At 44.5% G+C, this 23,032-nt stretch overlaps 2 protein-coding genes across 2 annotated transcripts in view; one reads left to right on the plus strand and one right to left on the minus strand.

The window, feature by feature from the left end:
- Positions 1-7,824, plus strand: part of Dmbt1 (deleted in malignant brain tumors 1) — a 98,502-nt gene extending 90,678 nt beyond the window's left edge. The window contains exons 53-57 of the mRNA XM_055608849.1: positions 565-876; positions 2,221-2,253; positions 2,938-3,113; positions 4,546-4,928; positions 7,352-7,824. Coding sequence (XP_055464824.1) covers positions 565-876; positions 2,221-2,253; positions 2,938-3,113; positions 4,546-4,928; positions 7,352-7,643 — 1,196 coding nt within the window. The 3' untranslated portion in view covers positions 7,644-7,824. The remainder of the gene's footprint in view (positions 1-564; positions 877-2,220; positions 2,254-2,937; positions 3,114-4,545; positions 4,929-7,351) is intronic.
- Positions 7,825-10,677: 2,853 nt separating this feature from the next.
- Cuzd1 (CUB and zona pellucida like domains 1) lies at positions 10,678-22,734 on the minus strand. The gene is made up of 9 exons (XM_055608984.1): positions 22,604-22,734; positions 19,894-20,044; positions 17,794-18,008; positions 16,402-16,552; positions 15,874-16,091; positions 15,073-15,245; positions 13,464-13,855; positions 11,770-12,038; positions 10,678-11,039 (listed from the first exon to the last, which is right to left on the minus strand). Exons 1-9 carry the CDS (start codon positions 22,683-22,685, stop codon positions 10,867-10,869), a joined length of 1,824 nt encoding a protein of 607 aa, XP_055464959.1. The 5' UTR covers positions 22,686-22,734; the 3' UTR covers positions 10,678-10,866.
- Positions 22,735-23,032: the final 298 nt, after the last annotated feature.

The raw sequence follows: 23,032 nt of genomic DNA on the forward strand, positions 1-23,032 counted from the left end.
CACGGTTGCACAGGATGTGCCGTTCACGGCTTTATTCAAATCAAACATTTTTGAAGTATTCCTTTGCTGTGGTGCACACGCTACGACCCACCCACCGCCCTGTGGCAGAGCCCCTAGGTTGTTTCCAGTGTAGCGTTCTGGTGGAGAACTCTGTGGTGCTCAGACCCGTGTATAAGGGTAGAGTAGCTAAATTATATTATACAGTTTTCGTTCTTAAATGGTTGCCCCGTAAGTATAGCAGTGATTTCATGGGGGGTTGGGGAGATGGGGCTTTGATGAATCGGGGCAACGCCTCCACTTAAAGCAATTGTTTTCCAAAGATTTGAGCACAGGGTGGGGAGATGGGGGGGGGGTTGTTGGTTCGATTTTTGCCTGGTTTTGCTTTAGGTTTTGTGTTTTTGTTTAAAGAGGTTACATGTTTGGGTAACTAGGTTCGCTCTTATGGACATTCTTTGAGGGCTAAGGGTAATTTAGGGGCATAGAGAAGGCTCTTGGTACAAGTGTCACCCTGAGATAGTGTCTACTCTAGAAATCTGACCTGAGCGGACTTCTCCTGCTTCGTAGACCTGCCTCTGCGCCTGGTCGGCGGGCGGAGCCGCTGTGAGGGCCGCCTGGAGGTGCGGCACCAGGGCGTGTGGGGAACCGTTTGCGATGACCGCTGGAACATCAAGAGCGCCCGAGTGGTGTGCCGCCTCCTGGGCTGCGGTCCCGCGCTAGGCGCCCCTGGCAGAAGCCACTTCGGGCCCGGCACAGGCCCCATCCTGATGAATGAAGTGCGCTGCTCGGGCAGGGAGGACTCCCTGGAGAGCTGTGCCCACGCCGGCTGGACAAGACACAACTGCCACCACCGCGAGGATGCCAGTGTGGTCTGTGCAGGTAGGGGCTCCTATGCGGGCAGGCATGGCTTCCTGGGAAGGTGTGGGCCTAGGTCTGGGAAAGTGCTCTGCCTCAGCACCACCCATCCTTAGGGCATTCGCCACTTGGCCAAGATATCCCGTTTTAGAACAAAGAGCTAGCGGTGGTGATGTTTTGATCACTGGTCTGATTTTGTTAATGAGCTTGCTCTAGTGCCAGCTCAGTGGAGCATCTCAGTCAGAAATATAGCTGAAGAACTGTGAGGCTCAAAGAAGGGAGGGACAGTGTCACGGAACCGTTAAAAGTTTAGCAATTGGTGCAGCCGGACACAGCTTATCCTGTTACTTTCTCAGTGTCTGGGGTCACGATGGGCCCCATCCTGGAGAGTCACTGTATCAGGACATAACTAACCCTCAGAGTCCAAAACACTCTTCATAGTGCCCTAGCTTCCCTGTGTCCTTAGCATCAAAGATTTTCCCCAGTATCTTTTCTGGAATATATTTTATTGTCAGCTGTGTCGTTCTTGGCAGTCTGAGTACCACCTGTATGGCACAGTACCTCCTTTTAATCTGTCTAGGTTATCCCTAAATTGGCCCATGCAAATTTCAGAGAGTTGGAGGATTCTAAGACTTGAAGAAGCCTGAGTTCACCTCATCTACTGTCGCTACTTTTATTACAGTTGAACAGACCACGGCCTTTATCCTGTATAAGGCCTGTTTTGCATGGACGTGGGCTCCCAATAGAAACACTGTCAGAGTCCCCTGAAGCCAAGAACTCCCCAAGAAGCGGAAGTTGTGTCAGTCAGTCTGGAGCCTGTACCTCCCAGACTTGGCTGTTAGGATGTCTTTTCACAGCTCAGCCATCCACCTTAGAATCCCACTTTGAATAAGGATCCACATTCTGTTCTTCTATACACGGGGGGGGGGGGGGGGGGGCTCATGCCAACCATGGCCAAAGACTGCACTTCCTGGATGTGGAGCCTTGGCCCTAGAGCACTGTCCTGTCTTGATTCTGAGCCAGAGAAGTCCTTAATGGCCCCAGAATGCATTTTCCCCCTCAGCCTGGAGCCCCAAGCATGCCTGTGTGTAGAAAGAAACCAAGAGCCCATCCAAGCAGTGGTGTTCGCATTTTCCATCCTTTTGCTCCACAAATCTTGATGTTGATAACATCAATGTTCTCCGTGCTACCTGACATATGTCAGAATCCATCTTGTGTTAGGAGACACTGGGTCCCCTTTTACTTTGCATGTTCTGGAATATTCTCATGCCATCACCCTCCAGCTGCGATGCTTTGTCTAATGACAGCTTACCGTCCTCCTCCTGTGTGTCAGTCCAGTGACGTTCACTTTTCATCTCCCCTCAACAGGTCCATCAGACTCTCTTGTGCCCAAGGATAATGGTAAAGTCATCTTCCCTCCTGGGGTCTGAAGCTGGTTGTGAAAGGAGCTAAGAGAGTAGCTGAATGGGGAGAAGAAGGAGGTCAGCTAGCCTAAACTACTGGGTGGTTAGGAAAAAGTCCTCTGTACCAGGGTCCTCCTCATTTTGCTCTACTCTTCTTCCAGCATACCTCAGTCCAAAAGTCCAGACAGACACATGTCAGACAGAGCATGTCATAAGTTGTCCTTTAAAGCCCTACGCAAGGCTCTGACCCACATGGACTGCAAGTGGACTTCCCTGCCGATATGGTTCTACTTCAAAGCCTTTTTTTGAGGATAGTAGGAAAGCCAATGAGAGTCAGGGCTGTGGGGATGGCTCTGTTGGTAAAGTACTTGCCTTGAAAGCATGAGGATTTGTTTGCTCCTGAGCACCTACGTCAAAGACAGCCACCTTGGACCCATTTGCAATGGCAGCACTGGGAATTCAGAGACCAGAGGAGGATCCTGACTCTAACCAAACCAACATACACACACACACACACACACACACACACACACACACACCCCTACACAAGTCAAGTCAAGGAGATACAGTAAAGGATGCAGGTCCAGCCCAGCCCAGAGCACTGTCTGTGGTACTTTTGTAACATACAACCAGTCCCTGAGCTATTTGTCAATGTACCAGTTTCTCTCTATCTCCCCTTCAGCTTATCTGTCCTGCTTGCCTCACCTCTTCCAAGCCGTCATTGACCGAGGCTATCTCCGGAGACTAGGCTACTCCTCCTGGGACATCCACTTAAATGATAAGATGTGTCGCCCCCAAGTCACTGGGCGTTACCTCATCTTCAGTATTCCTTATGGCCACTGTGGTACCATCAGGCAGGTAAGAGGCTGACAGGGAAGTGGGGACCTTCTGTGGATGGAGTACAAGAAGAGGGAGTTAGAAAATTACACTTCCTGTTAAAATCTGTGTAAGAGAAGGGAACAGCGTCACTTCTGAAGCAGCTCCCTAATGTCTCTGAAATGTTCTACCATTTGAGGAATTTCAGACACACACACAACCAGAGACGATCTATCACAAATGTTGAGTGGAGTGACGTGTGTGATGGATGGCTGATGAATGGGTTGATAATATTCTCCCAGTTTCAAAGCCAGCATTTGGCAGAACATGCTTCTTGACTGAATGTCAGAACACGTCTACCATGAGCAAGCCATGGTGCTGGGGATGACAGTTGTCTGCCTGCCTGCTTTGTCTCCAAGTAGCTAGTCACATTCCACACTACAGAAAGCAAACATCTAGGACATTCAGGAGCGCGTCTATTTAATTCTCTGCAACCATCTTTTATCCCATAAAATGATGGCAATGAGATTAAGGGAAGGTGTGTATACATGAAGGAACAATTCCGCCACGACAGCCTTCTCAATATATTTGACAGTGACTTGATCCAGATCATGTTCCTGGTGCTGCTTTCCTGTTTCCCTCTTTGTACACGTGCAAAAGGCTCACCGGACGTCATTGACCAAGGCTATCACATTCGTTCAAACCAACCCTGTGATGCAACCAACATAAGGCCTCCAAGTGCTGCTCTTTCTATTTTCCCTGCTGTTTGGCTGTTTGCTGTATGGTCGTTTTTATCCTTTTTGCTCTGAAAATTCCACTTCTTAACTGAGAGATTTCTGCCTCTGAAGCCAGAAGGTCCCTCTGTCTAGGAGAAAGGCGGCCCCTGGCAGAGAGTGACACATGCTTCAAAAATGTTCCTGGCCAAGCTGTGCCTCTGGGTGTCCACCCAAAGCATTTAAAGAAGTGCAGGTGGTGGCTCCTGCCCATCGCTCTGTCCAGTCCACTTCTGACCTCTATATTCACCAGAGCTGATTGTGGAAAATATAAGCAAGAAGCAAGGCTAGAAGCCAAGCTGACAGGACCAGGCCTGCAGCCAAAGAGGTCAAAGGCAGAGAAGATACAAAATCCAAGTTGGGTATGGTCAGGGTGGTGGGGTGCCAGTTGTAATTTATTGTGTGGAGAAATTCAAAAGAGAGGGAGTTCCAGGCAGTCACAGCGGACCTGCTGCCCAGCTCACAGCTCTACAGATTGGCTGTTACAAGAGGGGAGGAGTAGTTCTCATGCAGGGGACTCCCTCGCCATACACACACCTTCCTAGTGTTACCACAGTGGTCCAGCCAGGGACTCCAGCTCTCAGGCATGTCATGAAGCTGGTACCCAGCACATGCTGAAAGGAGAGAGCTCTTCTGTCAAAAGAGGCACTAATCAGGGCACCAGGCACACTGTCCACCCATTAATCCCCTCATCTTTACAGGACCACCAAGGCTCTCTCAGCTACTCCAACTCCATCAGAGGCAGAACGCAAGGCCACCCTGGCCGAGTCATTGTGAGGCACAAGGTACCCCAGGTGAAGTTCACCTGCAAAGTGGATGGCCAGTCTGCCATTGAAATTGTGCACCAGAGTGACGCTAAGAAGGAGGACGTCGGCTATGATGTATCGATCTCATTCCTCCAGTCACCTGCATCTCAGAACACTGGGGGGAGAAATCCCCCTTATGCCAGTCAGAGGGAAGAGGTCTTCCTCCAGGCCACCCTCCACAGCCACAATCCCAATCTGAGGCTCGTTGTGGACACCTGTGTGGCTTCTCCTGATGCCAGTGATTTCACAACTGTCAAGTACGATTTGATCCAGGAAGGGTAAGGACAAATGGTAACTCTGCCTTGTTGATGTTAAATGCGCATGGTATTTCTCTTTAGTTTCAGGACCTGGAGTCATAAGTCAGGAGGGTGTAGGGTGTCTCTAGCAGACCTCTGATCACACTGGGGAATATAGGAGCCTAGACAACCTCCCTTGACTCCTCGAAAGCCCAGTACTTTGCTGTCCCACCCCACCTTTTCTAACCTAAGCCCTTTTTCCTTCCTAGTTTCCCTCCCCAGGACATTCATGATTTTGGTTCACACCAATGGGTCAATACATTTTCCCAAACTCAGCCCCTAGTTAAACTAGCCAGGTGCCTTCTGGCTCCTTTGGTTCATCAAGTGATTAGCCAAGTAAGAACCTTGTCACGTTATTTGCCTCTGGTTTATCAGGTGCTATTGCATTACTTTCTCTGGGGAACATACACAAATGTCTATCTGCCCCAGATACGACAAAGGACAAACCCAAAGAAAGAATTCTGCCAGAGTCCAGCTTGGTGAACCAGTAAGTTCTCTAGGCTCATTCGCAGAAGCATGAGGAAGGAGTTGAATAGGGGACCCCAAGTGCACCACCCCAACGTGGATGACATATCCCCATGAATGCTGTATAGATGGAGCCCCCGATTCAGTTAACCTTTTACATCTTATCAACTCCAGGTCTCCTGAGATCACTTGCAGCTGGGATTGGGCAGGAGGGAGTGGCTGGAATCAGCTGAGGTGCTAATCACCTTTCCACTCTTTCCCTGCAGAAAGGAATGCTAATAGGTGTGGTGTGAGGGTCTACCTGAGCATGAATGAGTCCATCTGCTCTGATTTCAAGTTGGCAGTGGTCATGCCTGGAAGGCAGGGGCTAAATGTTCATGAAGGGGTAATTGGCAACTAGTTAAGAAACTCATTATTTACTCAGTGGCAGTTTTAGTGTGGTAAGAGCCACAGCAGCCTTAAGCCCATGAGCGATAGTGAGGCACCTGTTTCCAAAGATCAACAGAGGAGCAAGGCAGCACCTGCTACAGTTTCCTCTGGCATGCTACACACAGACTGAGTTCCAGAAGGACAAGGTTCTTCCCTTCTGACTATCCTCATGATCATAAGAAGGCGAGAAGTTCAGTCAGGTGCCGGAATGTCCAAGCCAGCAAGCTGTTGTTCTTGCTTTAGACTTAATTTGCTTCCCTTTCTCTAACTTCTAAATCTTAGATTATTGATTGGACATCTTTACAATCAATACTACAAATCCCCCCAAGCATTGCCTTAGCAACATCCTACAAAGTTTGATTAAGTTGGGTATTGTATTGTGACAAACATCATGAGCAAGGCAACTGGTAAAAGAAAGTGTTTAATTAGGATTGTGGTTTTAGAGGGTTAGAGTCCATGATGGCAGGGTGAAGGGACAATGGCAGGAAAAGCTGAGAGCTTGCAGCTTGGTTCACAAGTAGGAAGCAGAGAGAGAATGCTGGGAATGCCACTAGTCTTTTGAAAACTCAAAGCCTGCCCCCAGTGACCTTCCTCCTCCAACAAGGCTTTCCAAACAGTTCTACCGACTGGGGACCAAGTATTTAAAAATAAGCCTGCAGGGGCCATTCTCACCCAAATCACCACAGATATTCATTTTCATTTCCTTCAAAACAGTCTTAAATTTCTCTTAGGACATTTTTGATACATCAGTTACCCAAAAGTATACTGTTTACTTTCAAGTATTTTGAGAATTTTCCAGAAAGTTTGCTGCCATTGATTTCAAGTTTAATCACATTGCTACCTGAGAATATATTTCTATCCTTTTAAGACTATCAGAGTATTCCTTATGTGATCTAATGAATGTTCTACCTGGACTTGAGGAGAATATGTTTTCTGCTGTTGTGGGATAGACTAATGTCGGCAGATCTAGTGGATTACTAGTGTTCCTTAGGTTGTTTGTACTCTTCTTGACTCTCTGCCCCTCAGTTGATAGACCTATCAGTTGACAGAGGAATGTTGAAGCATCGAATTATAATAGTGGGTTTGTCATATCAGTCACTACAGTTCTCTTTGCCTCCCACATTTTAATGCTCTGCTTGTAGGTTTGCACTAATGATTATTATATTTGGCTAATGATTATTCTTTACTTCAGTTATCTTGGTTAAGGGTCTCTTCTTCTAGGACCGACCCTTTCCTTTGGTGTTGGAAAACAACTCTCTTGTCCCTGCCAATTCTCCTCTCTCTGAGGTTTGTTCTGTATAAAATAACAACTACTGTACTGTTCTCCACTTCCTTTCAATTAATTTGTATCTTTATGGAGTTTCCATGATGGAAACTAGCAGTAGTTACTTCAGAAAAGAGAGGTAGTGGGAAGAACTCCATCTGGGATTCAGAAACTTAGACCCAAGGTTAATTATGTGGGTTGGAGAAAATTTATGTCATGTTTGGGTCTGGGTTTTTCTTCCCGTCAGATGCATCAAAGACAATTCCTACTCCAACCTCCGGACTCCTGAGAAGAACGTGGTCCAGTTCAAGTTCAACGCCTTCAGCTTCCTCAAAAGCTACGATGTGGTCTACCTGCAGTGTAAGGTGGCTGTTTGCCGGATCGGGGACCACTCTTCCCAATGCTCTCAAGGCTGTACTCGGCGGGAAAGGAGAGGCGCAGGCTCGCCAGAGGTCAGAGAAGAACAAACGGAGTATTTCCGAACAGTGGGACCACTGAAGATCCACAGAGCAGTTACTCAGAGCGAGGACCTGGTGTGATCTCTCCCGTTCTCACATGAGTGTGTCAGAAAACTGGAATCAGGTCTGTTTCTTACCAGGAAGCCAGACATTGGCCCCACTGTCTACACTCTCCATGCAGGCGGGTGGAAGAACCTGGGGTTGCTTTTCTGGGGTTGGTTAATCTCTATCACTAACTTCTAAGGCGGTTGCTCTTTTTGTAGGCTAAAATAATGCTGATTTTGTTATTATTCTTCACTCTTAAGAACTTGATCATTGTCTTAAAAATGTACAGAACATTAGAAAAAGCAGGATTGTTTCTCTTTATCTTGTGGCCAACTGAAGATTGTTTTTAAATGTCTACTACTTACTATTTGGATGGTGGTAGGTAGTTGGGCCTCTTTCTGTTCTTTTGGGAATGTGAAAATTCATTTCCAGACCTTGCCAGTAATCCTGTAAATAATAATAATAATAATAATAATAATAATAATAATAATAATAATAATAATAAATAAAATGTTTTCCGGGAAGTCACACTGCTCATTTTTTTAAGCTCTTTTAAGCAGAACAACTGAACAACACAAGTTTTTAAGTTTGATAGTGTTTTTAACAGTCTCATTTAATTGTTTTCTTTTGAAGAGCCTAGCTTCTGGGGGTCTGGCTTTCAGCTTGCAAGTGGGAGGCTTGAAACAGAATCACAAAGACCCGATGCTTCTCTATGAGTTGCACACATTCTCCAAACATCTGGGAAACTTGAAAGTTGCCCAGAAAAGCTGAAGGGCAAACAAGAACAGGTCGGCAACATCCTGTTCCTGAAGCAGGAGGACAGTTCTCACTTTAATCTCCTTATCTCCTGGAAGGAGAAGCAGTCTGTTCTGTACTCAGCGCCTTCAAAGCTGCCACTTTTCTTTGTTTTGCCTTTTGAGACAAGGTCTCCCTGCATAACCCAGGTTGGCTTTGAACAAGTGATCCCTCTCAGCACATTTTTCTTAAGAACATGAATTTGAACAGAGTCAGTGCTTTTGTTCCTCCCACTGTCCCGAAATATTCAGTAGAAGTATTTACGATGAGCCCATGTCTTTGTCCAAGAAATTGTTTTAGTCTGTGTTGATAAAGAGTATGTGAGAAGCAAGGTTGCAGTTGTCTAACCTTCTGAAGAAAGGAGGGCAATGTCTGGGGGAGCCTGATGGCTAACTCTAGGGTACTGAAGTGGAAATTTACAAACAACTCAAATCACCTTAGGGACCATTTTGGTTTGATTACAAAAATATCCTTTAGCAATTAGCACCTTGGTAAGACTGAGGGGCTTTGCTGCCACCTTCTACCAGGACAGGGTAATGTCAGGGAAGGCAAAATGGAGTTTGATGTGCTCTTAGGCAGCAGTGAGGGCTCACCTGCACCTGTCAGAAAGGGACCAGGTGGGGAGCCTGAACATCTACTCCCACTCCTATTTAGAAAGGAACCAGATCCTTTTGTACTGAGCATGCCCAGTAGAAAGCCAGAAGTGAGGTGACCACTTCAGGGGAGCAAAGAACACCAGGTTGGCAGGACCACCTCTGCCCCACTTATTGGCACATGCCTAATATTTCATCTCTATCCTTTTGTTTTTAGCGTTTCTGAAATACTTGGTTAAGTAAGTCTCCTGAATGAAGCATAGAAGTAGATTTTGCTTTGGAAGAGATCTAAAGGCCATGTTGTTTTAGGAAGTAAAGATAGTAGGTGCCCAGGAGTGACATCAAATGTCCAACAAATACATGGATTCACTCATGAGGCTTCTGGTAGTACTTCTGGCTAGGGGCTCATAGACCGCCATTCCCTAGGAAAGTCTGTGAAGACAGCTGTTTTGCCCAAGGTCACAGCTCCTTTGAGCAGCCCTTATCCAAAGGTGACTTTTACTGGTGGGTAGTGGAGAACAGATGCCCCTGGTTACTAAGAAACTCTTTTCTCTAGTCTTTACCATATCCTCAGAAGAGACCAACTCCCATCAACCCCTCTGTTAAGCTGTAGAGACACAGAGTTAAGGCAACCTCGATGGTATGAGCCAGCACCTAGTCTTCCAACTCCAGAGCTAGGGCCTTTGATCACATTTCTATAGGTATCGTGACTATACTCTCTATTGAGTCACAGTACCTGATCATTTTCTTAGAATGACATACTCATGCCTGGACTGTCTCTGAATATCTAGCATGATGGCCAGAACAGAACATATAATCAACTCCTGATGGCAAGATGGCTGAGAGGCAGTGACCAGGCCAGGCAGTTGTGTCATCTTAAGAACTTAGTGTGAGGCTGGAGAGGTGGCTCAGCAGCTTAGAACCCTTGCTGCTCTTGCAGAGGACCCAGCTTCAGCTCCCAGAACTCACATGGCATCTCTAGCTCCGGGAAACCTGATACCCTCTTCTCAGCCTCCTCAGGCACCAGCACACATGTGGTTACCCATACACAGAGGCAGGGAAAACACTCATACACATGAAACAAAAATAAGTCTTAAAACAACATGACTATGACTAGTGAAACTCTTTGTTGTTTTTTTTTACGTTACATTAAAAAGGAGTTTGCAGAAGAGAAATTTAGATGAATCTTTGAAAGCTCTGCGCTAAGATGCTAAGAAGTGAATGTGGAATATCTTCGTTAGCTTAGGGCTGGGAAATCAGCTTCTCGGGACTGGGGTACTCAGACTCATGAGAAACAGGAACGTTTTTATCTCATAGCTCAGAAACCAGCCTGAGGTCTCATTGTCCCATCAGGTTCTTCCCACTGAGCTTTGTGAGCTGCACAGGGGAGAGGTGCTCACTGCAGGTGAGCAGTGGCTTCAGGGGACTCAGGAGCCCACTCCTTCACTTCTGTTTCAAATGACAATGTTTTATCTTTCCAAGGGTAGTTTACACTTTAAATTTTATAGATGACATGTGTTTTATTTAGCATCTAAAAAGGAAGCTGAGCTGGATTGTGGTGGCTCACACCTTGAGTTCCGGCACTGGGAATGCAGAGGCAGGACCTCTGTGAATGCAGGGCTAGCCTGGTCTGCCTTGGAAGCTCTCGGCCAATCAGAGTTACATAAGTGAGACTGTCCAAGAAAGGTGACCAGACATATTTATTCATTTCATCCATCCCATAATGAAACACACGGTCACTGTGATATGAACATGAATGTGTGCATGTTGCCTTGTCAGATCTTCCTGGTTTATTCCTAACCCTTGTAGGTACAGAAAACTGTTTCCTCAGGCACCCCACAGAAGACAAGGGGTCTTCTTCCGGTCCACAGCTAGTAGACCTGCAGCTTCTGGTATCTGTGATCCATCCTTTGATTTACAAAATACTTCACTGCGGCTACAGCTACAACCAGCACATTCAGAACAAGAACCATGAAGGAGAACAGGCGCAGATGGCTGAGAGGCTGGTTGGAAATTTCTGCTTCATGTGTTTGAGGCAGAAGTCCTGCAATTGAAAATAATTTTAAGGATTAGCAACGACAAAGTTTCGGTAGTGTTCAAAATTGCAAGTTATGCCTTATGGCTCTTATGCATAAATTGATACTATGTAATTTCAACTCACTGTGGGGGAACAATTCTCAAACATCTAAATTCGTTTTGTTTGTTTTGCCCTAGGCCGTTTAGCTGTGGACTGTCTTTGAGTCTTCGCTATGCATTCTGGCAGGTTTCACTATGCCCAGTAATAAGTTAATTGTTCTATGTTAACATAATATTGCCTAATTTGAAAAGATAACTTTTACCAAATAGGCTGTGATGTGGGCACTGGTTGACTTTGTTCCTCATTGAGACATTAAAATAGATTATTTCTAATTTAATTACCTGCTTAAACATCTATAACAAGAAACTTAGAAGCTAAAAGAAAGGGTTTTTTGTTTTGTTTTGTTTTTAGAAACGGGAGAGTATATATACACTCTTAAAGGCTGTACAAATAATGTGTGTGTGTATGTGTGTGTGTGTGTATATATATATATATATATATATATATATATATATGCTTATATCCATACATATGCATATATGATTTATATGATGGAAATATTCATCTTGTGCACTTAGTCATTTGTTTGCTAGAACATCTATGTTAAATTTCTAAGCTGTTCATCCCAGGAAGAACAGATTTGGGCCACATTTTATGAGCCACAGGTGTTCTTAGAAAATGGACAGTGTGCTCTTGCCTGTGTTTCCACTCGCACTTCTGTCCCTCTTCAGGCGAATTGGTCCTATGACAGACTCAGTCTTCCACTTATATGGCGAAATATCTCGTTTCCTTCTTGAGACACAGCCTTGATTGCAGCGAGACGTGGGGTCATCGGTATCACAGATCAAAATCTTACACTTGAGATACACAGAGTTCATATGTCTCAAGAATTTAAAGGCGTTAAACTGGAATCTTCCATAGTGTCCAAATAAGGGGTACACTTCACAAGTCTCATCTCGACTACACCTGGAACAGAATTTAGGGACAGAGCAGAGTTTAGCACAGCAGCTTTTCCATAGGGAAATGAGGTGATACAAGTGTTGTATTCAGTGTGTGACTCTGGGAACCTTCCTAGAGAAACATCAGTGGTTCAGAGTGTTGTGACCTTGAGTGGTTTGGGGGAAGGTAATAAGGTTTCTGCTCTGAAACCCCAAGCCCTGTGACCTACCAGAACATCAACACCTATGCACCCGGGTTCAAACACTTCCTAACATGTCAGGTTTTGACACAGTGCAGCTGATTGCTCAACTTTCACAGGAAAAAGAAGCCTCTTTCAAAACAACATGTGCTTTTTTTTTTCTTTTTTTAAAAAAAGCTACGTCTATTTTCTTGAGCACAACGCATTTTGAGGATGGCACACAAAGACCTTCCAAGTCTTTGCTGAAAATAGCCAAAATATACAAAAAGAAAAATGCAACTAGGCCCTTCTAGACAAATCATATAAGTGTTTTTTCCTCCACCAGCAAATATTTTGTGGTCACATTTAAAATCCAAGAAATATGGAAAGTCTATCTAAATATTTTAATATGAATTATCTGTAGCTAATATATAGTAATGATTTTAAATTATTACATTTAATAAAATTTCACATTAGGAAAAATTTATACACATATACAGATAGGAGTGTTTATAAATACAAAATTTGCTTTATTAAAATCAATTCTACTGTGGGCTGGGGAAATTATTCAGTTTCAATACACTATCATGAGAGCCTGAGTTCATTGCCAACACTCACTTAAAAGGCTAGCATGCTTGCAATCCCAAGGTTGGGGAGGCAGAGCCAAGACAATGCCTGAATTTTTCTGGCCAGCCAGCATAGCTGAATCCACAAGTTCCAGGTCCATTGGAAGACCCTATCTCAAAAAATAGTGAGAAGATGAGGAGGAGATGGATCAGTGGTTAAAGCACATGTCATGAAAGTATGAGGACCCAGAACTTGGGTCCCTGTTCAGAGCCAACATTTGCCAGGTGAGTGCGGTGGCCCACCTGCATACTAGCTCTCAAAAGGTAGAGACAGGGAAAACCCCAAAGCAGGCTGGCTAGCCAAAACAGCCTTCTGGCAAGTTCTAAATTCACCCGAGACATGGAGCTAAATGAATAAGATGTAGAGGGAGACTTCTGGCATCAACCTCAGGCCTCCACAGATGCAGACATCCCTACATGTGAATACTCATGTACGCCAACATACAAGTGAACATGTACAAATACACACACCACACATGTATACAAATAAGAAAAAAAGTAATGAATTAAAAATAACTTAGAGAGTCTTTGAGGAAGACAACTGGTGTCAGTCTCTAGCCTCCACAGACTCGCATGCGCACACTCGCCAGGACATGTACACACATCAGAAAGAGAAGAAAACGCTTGATCTGCTATGGGAGTACATACCCGCTGCTGATTAAGTCATAGGTTGGAGAGGCAAAGTCAGGTGTGGGAGAGGCTTGGCAAGTATCCAAAAACACCACCAGGTTCGGATCTAAGGTGTGCAAAGTGACTTGAACAAAAAGAGTTTGGTTCAAATCCACGTAATATGGTGAGTCCTGTAAACGGTTTTCAAAGGCGCTGGAGTCATAAAGAGCCATGCTGGTATTGTATTTGCCCAGGGCGCTTTCGTTTTGTATGATGTCGTCTTCAGTTATGTACAGAATCTCCACGGTAGAATTATATTCCATCTCACACGTCACCACTATCTGGAGGTGCTTCTGTCGGGTGATCAGAGCAGACATGGGAGCCTTGGTGAAGCTGATTTTGTTGGTATAAGTGATTGTGTGGTCCTCTATCTGCAGGATGGGAAGGAATTCAAAAATTTTATATCTCAGAGCACAGACAAGGATAAGGCTTGCAGGTAACAATCTAATTTCCTAAAGTCATGAGATAACAGCCTCACATACTCTCAACTTTAAATTTGTTTTACTGTAGCTGTGACCACAACCTGTAGAAGGAAAACAGTGAAAGATGGAGCTTGTATGAGAATGACTGGAAGACAGAATAAACTCGGGCGGGATTTTTCTTCAATTACATTAACATCATTGCGGAATGCAAATTTTCAGCCCTATAAAGACTTTAAACCCACCAGACCAGGCCTGTTGGCACCAAGCCTGCTCCTAGGCAAGCTTGAGGCAGAGGGATCATAAGTTCAAAGCCCACTTGAGCTACAGAGGTCAAGGCCAGCCTGGACAACTTAGTGAGATCCTGTTTTGAAACAAAAAGTAAACAGAGGACTGAGAATATAGCTCAGTGGCAGAGGGCTTGCCTAGCAGGTGTGAGGCCCTGGGTTTGATACATAGAAGACTGAATTCTATAACATGGGTTCCCTCCACGAAGAGACCTAAGTAGTTATGGTTAACCAGGCAGTTCCCCACATGTGTGTGGATGGGAGCTTGACCTTGGTGTACCCTAGAAGCCTGGGACATCATGAAGCGTGTGTGTTCACTTCTGAAAGGAAAAAAATGAACAGAATAAAATATTAACTCTTTATCAACTCCTCCAGTCTAGCCTCCATCGTCAATCACAAGGTAGCTTAAGTTTAGAGTATGTATATTAAGGGACCTAAGAGTGTCGACAGAGCTTGAGATCGTAAATGGTATTTCTAAAGTGTGCGGACCAAATCACAGACTTAACAACCCTTCATCTTTTCAAGGAAAATAAGATCTTAAAATCCAGCTCAATTCTACCAAATACAGAATGGTGCTTTCTGTACAGCTTTTCCCAGTGGTCTAGGAAACCCTGACCACCAAAGATATTCCACCTCTGTCTAGTGAGGTTTCAGAGCGCTCTGCCTTTTGGGAAAAGCACCCATCCTCCACCAGTTACCCTGCAAATGAATAAGACAGTCTTGCCTTTGCATGTGAGTGAATGTGCGCACATCTGTGAGCGTGCTTTCTCAGTCCAACCATGAGAGCCCACTGAGGCTTGTGAAAGGCACAGCAAGTTTCATACCTGTGCATCGCCATGTGCTGGGCATGTGACCAGAACACAGCTGTGGGTTTCACAGTACCTTTTTGATTGTACCACATTCGTGCAGAGGGATAGAGAATTCTATGACATTTGATACACTCGGTCTGCAAGTTGGGTCATTTAGTTGCAAGTTGTTCTCATTGTAGTTAAGTGACTGTAGGAATGATTTGCTTATGATGACTCTCATCTTGTCAGAAGCACAACTTAAGGATGCTATCAAGAAAAGGGGGGAAAAGGATTAGAAACAATGATCACATTTGGGCTAGCTAAGAAGTTGGCATTTTTAAGATTTCCATGAGCAAACGAATCTATGAAACATTTAAACTGCTGGAATTGGTGCCACACACCTTTAACCCTAGCAGTTAGGAGGTAGAGGCAAGCTGATCTCTGAATTCTAGGTCTACATAAAGAGTTCCAGGATAGCCAGGTCTATATAGTGAGACCTCGTCTCAAATAACAAAACAATAACAGCAACAAATAACCTGAACCTACTGACTGGGCTGGGAAGATGGCTGTCAGTAACAGAACTTTCTGCTCAAGCATGAATCAGAGTTAAAATCCCCAGCACCCCCATAAAAAGCTACCTGTGCTTATGTATGTGACCATGACCCTAGAACTCCTGGGGACAGAGACAGAATGATCACTGGGGTTTGCTGGCTTCCAGGCTACCTCCAGATTAAAACCCTGTCTCAAGGGAATAAGGCAGAAAGTGCTAGAGCAGGGCACCCAATGTTCTCCTCTACACACACACACACACACACTGACTCATGAACAAACACATGCACATGCCCATTCTCACACACATCTGAACTCACAATACTTTAAGAGGTAGGTGACTTACTAGTGTTGACATCTTCTATGTAAACTGAAGTATAGGAAGCAGAAAAGCCTCTGTAGGAATTGGCATAATCGGTAGACAGCACGACAGTCATGGAATCTGAGGAAGATTCGAAGGTAGGTTGCCCGCGGCCGCAGAGCTGTTTGAGCAGGCCGGATGTGGTGGAGGGGCCATCGTAGAGTGCAATGAAATCAAATCTGCAGTGTTCATCCATTTCTAGGCTAAGAAGGACAGCCTCTGATGTGAAAGCTTTTCGAATTGAGTCAGCTCTGAGTTACACCATTCCTTCTAAAGTCATGAAGGATTTTTCCTTACAATGACATCTCAGATTTAGGATGGCAAACCTGGAACTTTTGTCAGTCCCTTCATGGGACCTCAGAATGTCTAAAAAAATTAGCCGACAGCATTGCTATTTCTCTTTCCACACTGGTTCTCTGAAAAGTATTCGCACTTGGGGGCCTGTGAGTTTCTTTTCTCCCCAGGTTGGTCCCCCAGTTGCTGGGGGTTGCTACAGAAGAACACAATACTTACAAGAGCTCTTTAAATTTCAACTCTATCTTATAGCCTTTCTCCACTTGTATGTGCCATACACAGTATGCCAGCTCCGGGTGTGGCTTTGGATAATTGGGACTGCTGAAGGACCCTTCCAAAGCTTGCAGGTAACCACCACAGTTTGGAACCACTGGAACAATACAAAGATGGTTGTGATTTTCCTGTGATGTATGGAGCTTGGCATGTCCCCCTAGGTATCACACCACTACTGTCTTCCCTGTGGGTCACCTTTGAGGCCTTCGTCTTCTTTTAGAACCAGACCATTTGCCTTTGGTGTGCCTGAGAATGCAGCTCTGCCCTGTTGTCAAGTGAGTCACACGAGGGTGAGCTGAACTGCTAGAGAGGCCCTCCACCCCCCGGGCTGAACTGCAGAATGTAGCCACATTCCGGGGACTGGAGGCTCCTCACCCATCATTGCTGTCTGTCTTACTGGCTACCAGCATGGGAGCTGCTGTTCTAGATTGCCCTTTCTTAACATGTCTGCCCAGACTTCAGCATAGAGCCTTTCTCTACTACTCTCTCCTCTCCGTACACAAGTCATGATAATATTCAAAGTTCAGCCAGATGCAACCTTCCTTGGGCCTTCCTGCCATCATAGGTACAGTAGTGAGCAACATGACAGAGAAAACACAGAGAAGCAAACTGAAGACTCCTGTGGAGGTATAAAATAGTTTAGGTTAGCTGACTCATAGGACCCATGTCAGGTCAGGTCTCCCTGTCAGGTGTGAGGAGCAGGCTGGGTCCAGCTCCAGAAGAGTTTGCTGTCTCCAGCTTGGTGTTTCTGTTAGCATAAGATATCCGTGTAAAGATCAGCTCTTCTAGAAAATCAGAGTGAAGCTTTCTTCATGAACCCGCTGGCTCAAGTCTACGGCATTCTACCCAAGGTAAAACTGGAATTGGCAGACAAGTACGTAGAATCATGGAGCACCTGGCTGCCCAAAAACTGTATCAGTTTCACCCCACATTTGTTTTGTTGTCAGAATCACTCCCAGGAACCTGATAAAGACAAAGCCTCAAGAACCTCAACCCACATCTAATGGGTGTCTCAGAGGTCTCAAGGTTACTAAACGGGCCAAACAGAGCCCTTTGGGCTCAGACACAGCACTTGTCGGCCTGTAGCTGTCTGGTGAGCCGAGTCTACTGCCTCACCAGGGAACTGGTTAGAGGAAAAGCATCATAAGCTTCCCCAGAACTAAAGAATTAGAGTTTCAAAGCTGGCAACTGAATCTGTGACTTCTGTGCACAGAACTGGAGAATTGCCTTTTCCACCAGGGCAGGCTGTGAGGAAACAGACTCAAGAGCACAATGACCCCAGCAGGTGTAGCCTGTGCTTGCAGGGGGCTGGGGAAAGGACATGTCAGGACAACTTACAGGTTCCAGGGGAAAAGAAATAGTAGAAGATAAAGACACTTCTTTGGATCGTTGTCCAGTCAGTGAGTATCTGAAATGTCAGTGAATTGGATGATGATTCAAATACAGGCACGAAGTCATTTTTACTGCAGGCCTTCCCTAGGAGAGGCCCATCGGTGGAGCTCCCATCAAACACTTCAATGTTTTCACTTTCACAACTTCCGTCTGGATCTAACCTGGGAACAGAACACATCTGTGGTTGGAAAAGAACCACTAGCAAAATGGCTTTCGAAATGCATTGTCCCCCTGTTCATATTAGCACAACAGTTTATAAAGTGGGGCCAATCTGGTTCACTTAAACCTCTCCAAGACCAGGCATGAGCCCCACCCCTCTTCAACATCAAACCACAATATTAACGAGCTCAAGAAAGTGAACTAACTTGCCAGCACCTTATAGCTAGCAAATGAACAAAAATAGGCCTGGAATCCAGGGCTGCATTCCTCCTAATACCTCCATCGCCCCTGTTTCCTGTGCCTGCATGGTGACTGTTTAGTATAGATCTTTCTAATTTAGAATCCAGACTCATTGATATTTGATATCTAAGCTTGCTGAAAAACAACTCCTACGTGGCCACCTTCAGGTGAAGCAGCCCCAAGCTGCCTCTTCCTCCCTTCCTCTGGGGCACGGTCCAGTGCTCTGGGCTGAACAGGGCAGCCCAGGATTTCTATTTTCTGTGCATACTGTCAGGCTATTTCCAAACACACATAAAAGGTCTATTCCCAAGATAGCTTTAAGCCAAATATTACAAGCTCAGAAAACCTGAACTTCCTTTTAACCTTAAGCACTTCCGGGCTGTATAGCGTTGGACCAGCAATTTAACGTTGTCTGACCTCAGTTTTCTCTTCTGTAAAAGGAATGTTCTGGTGTACTTTTTTTCTTTTGTTGGAAGTTTTTGTGTTGGGCGTTCTCAGCATGAAGCACCTATCACAAACTTCATAAAGGAGTTGTCCCAACAAATACTGTCTTCTTTCTACTAGGTTTTTCTCTTATCACAATCCTTCTCTTTTTCTTTATATGTCAAAAATGGGGATGGGGGTGTAATTTTCTAGATAGCTCTATGGTTCCAGGAAGTCAGTGAGTTGCCTTCTTTGCATTTCACTGAAAGTCAGTCAATCCCAGCATCTACAATGTAGAGCCCTGTTTCTCCAGGTATGGTGGCTAGAACAGATTAGAGTAACTTGGGAATTTGTTTCTTATGCAGATGTTCAGGCTCCACCTATCTTATTTAAATCAGATAGTAAAGACTCCCGACAAGGCCAGCAAGTGCACTTTGATGCGCCCTCTTGGTAATTCTGGTTACAGAGTGAGAGCCACTGAAGTGAGGAAGAGCAGGAGCCCCGGAGCAAGGGTGCTAGGATTCCACCCCTTTCTTCATCCATTATTTGGTGGCCTTGGTCCACAGCATGGCTTCTCTGAGCTTTCTTATCTGCTGAATTTGGTTACATCTGCTGCAGAGCGGTGCTGAGAAATGAACTGGGGCAGAACTTATGAAGTTCAGAGGTTTTGTAGTACAGAGTGTCTCAGATTTAGCATGTTATAGTAAGGGCATTACAAAACATGTGCAAACGTATGCTGTTTTCAAAATCAAATTTCAAAAATTATCAAGTCTGGGTCCAATCCCCAGAAACTACTGTCTAACTGTATAGGGTGCAGCCTAGAACTGCCTTTTTTTTTTTTTTTTTTTTTGGCGGGGGGAAGTTTCCATGATGGCTCTAAAGTAGACCAAAGTTTAAGGTTTTAAGACCTACAGTCTAGAACTAAACTACCTGGGTACTAACCATGAACATTGTGTGCATTATTTGATGGACCTCCTCAAGCTATCAAATTCCTTGTGTTTATAGCTCTAGCCCTGGCCTCATGGGGCCCATGGGGCCCATATTTTGGCATGCCAGTCTTTGGTGATGACCAATGACCATAATGATCATCATTGTTATTATCGTCATCATGGGGATCACGTCTAGCCTCCAGAAGCAGCTGAATTCCCTCTGCAGAGAGCTCATCTTCCACCCCATCATGGCTAGAGTCAGCACCCTCCTTGAGAAATCGAAGCCTCCACTTACTGGATGTGGGAGAAGATGATCCTGATGCTCCTGTTTTCAGGTCTCTCTATGGTCCAGGTGCAGTTCTCATCAGCATTGGGTTGTAGGATCAGGGCTTTGTGGGTCTCTCCCAGATTGGCCCCTCCCACACTGGCTGTGCATTTTGATCTGCCTGGTAGATACCATAGTTGGCACTGAAGAAAGGAGTGGTCCCTGTCTCCCCAGGAGGCACTAGGATTTAACCTCCAACAGGAAGTAGTTGACCAACATAAAATGGACTCTACAATTTTTTGTGTGCTTTTATTTGATTACAGTTTCTTTTCTCTTTGGGTGTTGATGTATTTTGATGTTGTATTGGGTTTTGGGATTTTGTTGTTTTGGGTGTTTTTTGAGAAAGAATTTAAAGTTGGGTGGATAGGGAGAATAGGATCTGGAAGAATTTGAAGGAAGAGAAGAATATGATCAAAATATGTTTAAAGTTAAACCTATAAGTAGGAAGGTGACTTGGAGAAATATTGTAGTTGCTTCAAACCAAGACACAAGCAATAGGTATGCTCTATGAGTCCTGGGGGAGAAATTGTAATTTCTCTACATGTGGGCCATAAAAAGAATATGTTAGGACTTTAAGAAAGACCTATTTAGAATAGATAAAGAGTTTTTACAATTCAATAGTTAAAAGACAAGGCCAGAGGCAGGCAGATCTCTGTGAGTTCTAGGTTAATCTGGTCTGCTAAGCAAGTCCAGGACAGCCAAGGCTACACAGAGAAACCTTGTCTCAAAAACAACAACAAAAACAAAACAAAAAAAAGACAAGGCCAATCTTCCAGTTTAGTGGTTTTATGGGATTCCTGAGTGGGTGAATGTGTAGGTCTTTGACTCTTAGGCCTTTTCTTGGGCTCTTTTCCTTCTGTTGGTTTGTCTTGTCCAACTTTGATGTGATAGTTTTTGTTTAACCTTATATTTTACTTGTTACGTTTTTGAATGACTGACTGAATGAATGCAAACCTAGCTACTAGGATAAAAGTTAACAACTGAACTGTCATTTATACCTGCTGGGAGAAGAAAAACCAGTTTTCTCCAATGAAATGACACTGCATATATCAGCAGGAAGACCAGAGCAGGTCTTATAGTCAGGAGTAGTTGACTAACATATAATGGACTCCACAATTTTTTGTGTAGTTTTATTTGATTACAGTTTTATTTTTCTATTTGGGTGTTGATGTATTTTGCTTTCTAGGTTTTGGAGATTTTGTTGTTGTATTGGGGTTGGGAGTTGTTTTCAGGAAAGAACTTAAAGTGGGAAAATACGTTGGAACAGAGGATCTGGAAGGACTTGGGGAGGAAGAAAAGAATATGATCAAAATACATTTAAAGTTAGAAATTGTTAGCTGTGTGTTGGCGTTGCACACCTTTAATCCCAGCACTCGGAAGGGGAAGGCAGGCAGATTTCTGTGAATTCAAGGCCAGCCTGGACTACAGAGCTGGTTCCAGGACAGCCAGGGCTACACATTGAAACCCTGTCTCAAAAAAAAAAAATGTTTTAAAAATAAAAATATATATATTGGAAGAAAAAGATGGGGCCAGGGAAATGGGTCAATGGGTAAAGGCACTTGTTGTCAAGCTGATAACCCAAATCCAACCCCCAGAGCCCACAAGTAGAAGGAAACCAACTTCTGGAGGTTATCCTCTGACTTTCAGTTGAGCACTGTAACATGTGAGAACATGTGTGTTTGAGCACACACAATAAGTAACTGTAAAAAGAAAATAATTAAAGACAAAGAACCCAATGAAAAAAATAGGGACAGCACAGTATGGCAGCATATACTTAAGACTGCAGTGTTTGGAAGGCCAAAGAAGGAGGCTCCCACGCAGAGAGGCCAGCCTGGAATTTGTAGTAAGACCCTACCTCACAAACAAACAAACAAACAAACAAACAAACTCGCGTGCGTGCACACACGTACGCACACAGTCCAGCAAGGACAAAAAGAGACACATTTTCCAAAAGGGAAGGATGAGCAAAACCCCTAAGTACTTAGAAACAAACCTTCTGTTCTCTTTTACCTGTGACTGATGACTGAATCTACTTACATTTACATAACAATAACTAGTTTTACACTTGCCTGAAAAAAGACAACAAAAGTAATTAAAGAGGGCGACCGAATCCCACTCACTCAGGATCATCATCTTCAGTAAATCCTTGCTGCGAAGTGATCAGTCTTTCCCTTTCCTTTTCTCTTTTTGATTTTAAAAAATGTTCCGTGCATAGTTCTAGACATACATTGGGTAGTTCTATCATATTGTAAAATTTAATATTTTTCCTCTTAACAGAGACCGTTTCTCATAAATGTAATCTTTTATAACTTACCAGATTATTTCTCGGTATTGTTTTACCCTTAAAAAACATCAGTAACTGAAATTAACATTTAAAAAAATATGCCAATATCCATTCATGTAAATATATACCTTTAGGGCTATTTTCCTAAGATATGCTGCTGTTAAAAGTGAAATTACATGGTGAAATTTGTGTGTGCCCTTTCTATTTCAATGAACATGGCCGTATGGGCCTTAATGAAATGACTATCGTAACAAAGTCCAGAGAGCACCAGGCTGAGTTATTTTCTGTATATTCACTGAGAGCAGCGACAGATACAAAAGCTTTCAAAGTTTTGGGAGAGGCCTGCTAAAAAACCAGTCTTCTTTTGAGTTGAAGAATCTGGTTCAACTTTCTTACCTTCAGCCACCGTCGAATTTAGCTGTGCCCCACAGGAGGCAGCTAAAACAGTCCAAAGGAAAAGCCTTCCAGCGACCTCCATCTTTGCAGGGTGTCTCAGGGCCCGCAGGTTTTTATGATTCTCTGAGTTTTGTAGACTTTCGGTGGCTGGGGAAACGTGTCAGTTTGGCCACACCCGGGGTGATGCTGGTGAGAACTCCACAGCTGTGGAGCTGCAGCCTTGCCAGCAGTTCCCGGCATTGCCCTCACCTTTCCAGGTTGCTCTTCAAAGAGCTGTGGGACCAGCCAGTTCTGCACAGGGCTTAGCGGCTACACAGCAGTTCCTCTGGCCTTGAAAATGATCTGAACTTGAGCCTTGACCCTGTGTGTGCAGATCGTGAATGAAGTGGCCCCACTGGCTTGAGGCCATGACTTCTCCAGGAGCTGGAG

The sequence above is a fragment of the Psammomys obesus genome, unplaced genomic scaffold (assembly GCF_907164565.1).
Source record: "Psammomys obesus unplaced genomic scaffold, mPsaObe1.curated_primary_1811, whole genome shotgun sequence".
Classification (NCBI taxonomy): domain Eukaryota; kingdom Metazoa; phylum Chordata; class Mammalia; order Rodentia; family Muridae; genus Psammomys; species Psammomys obesus.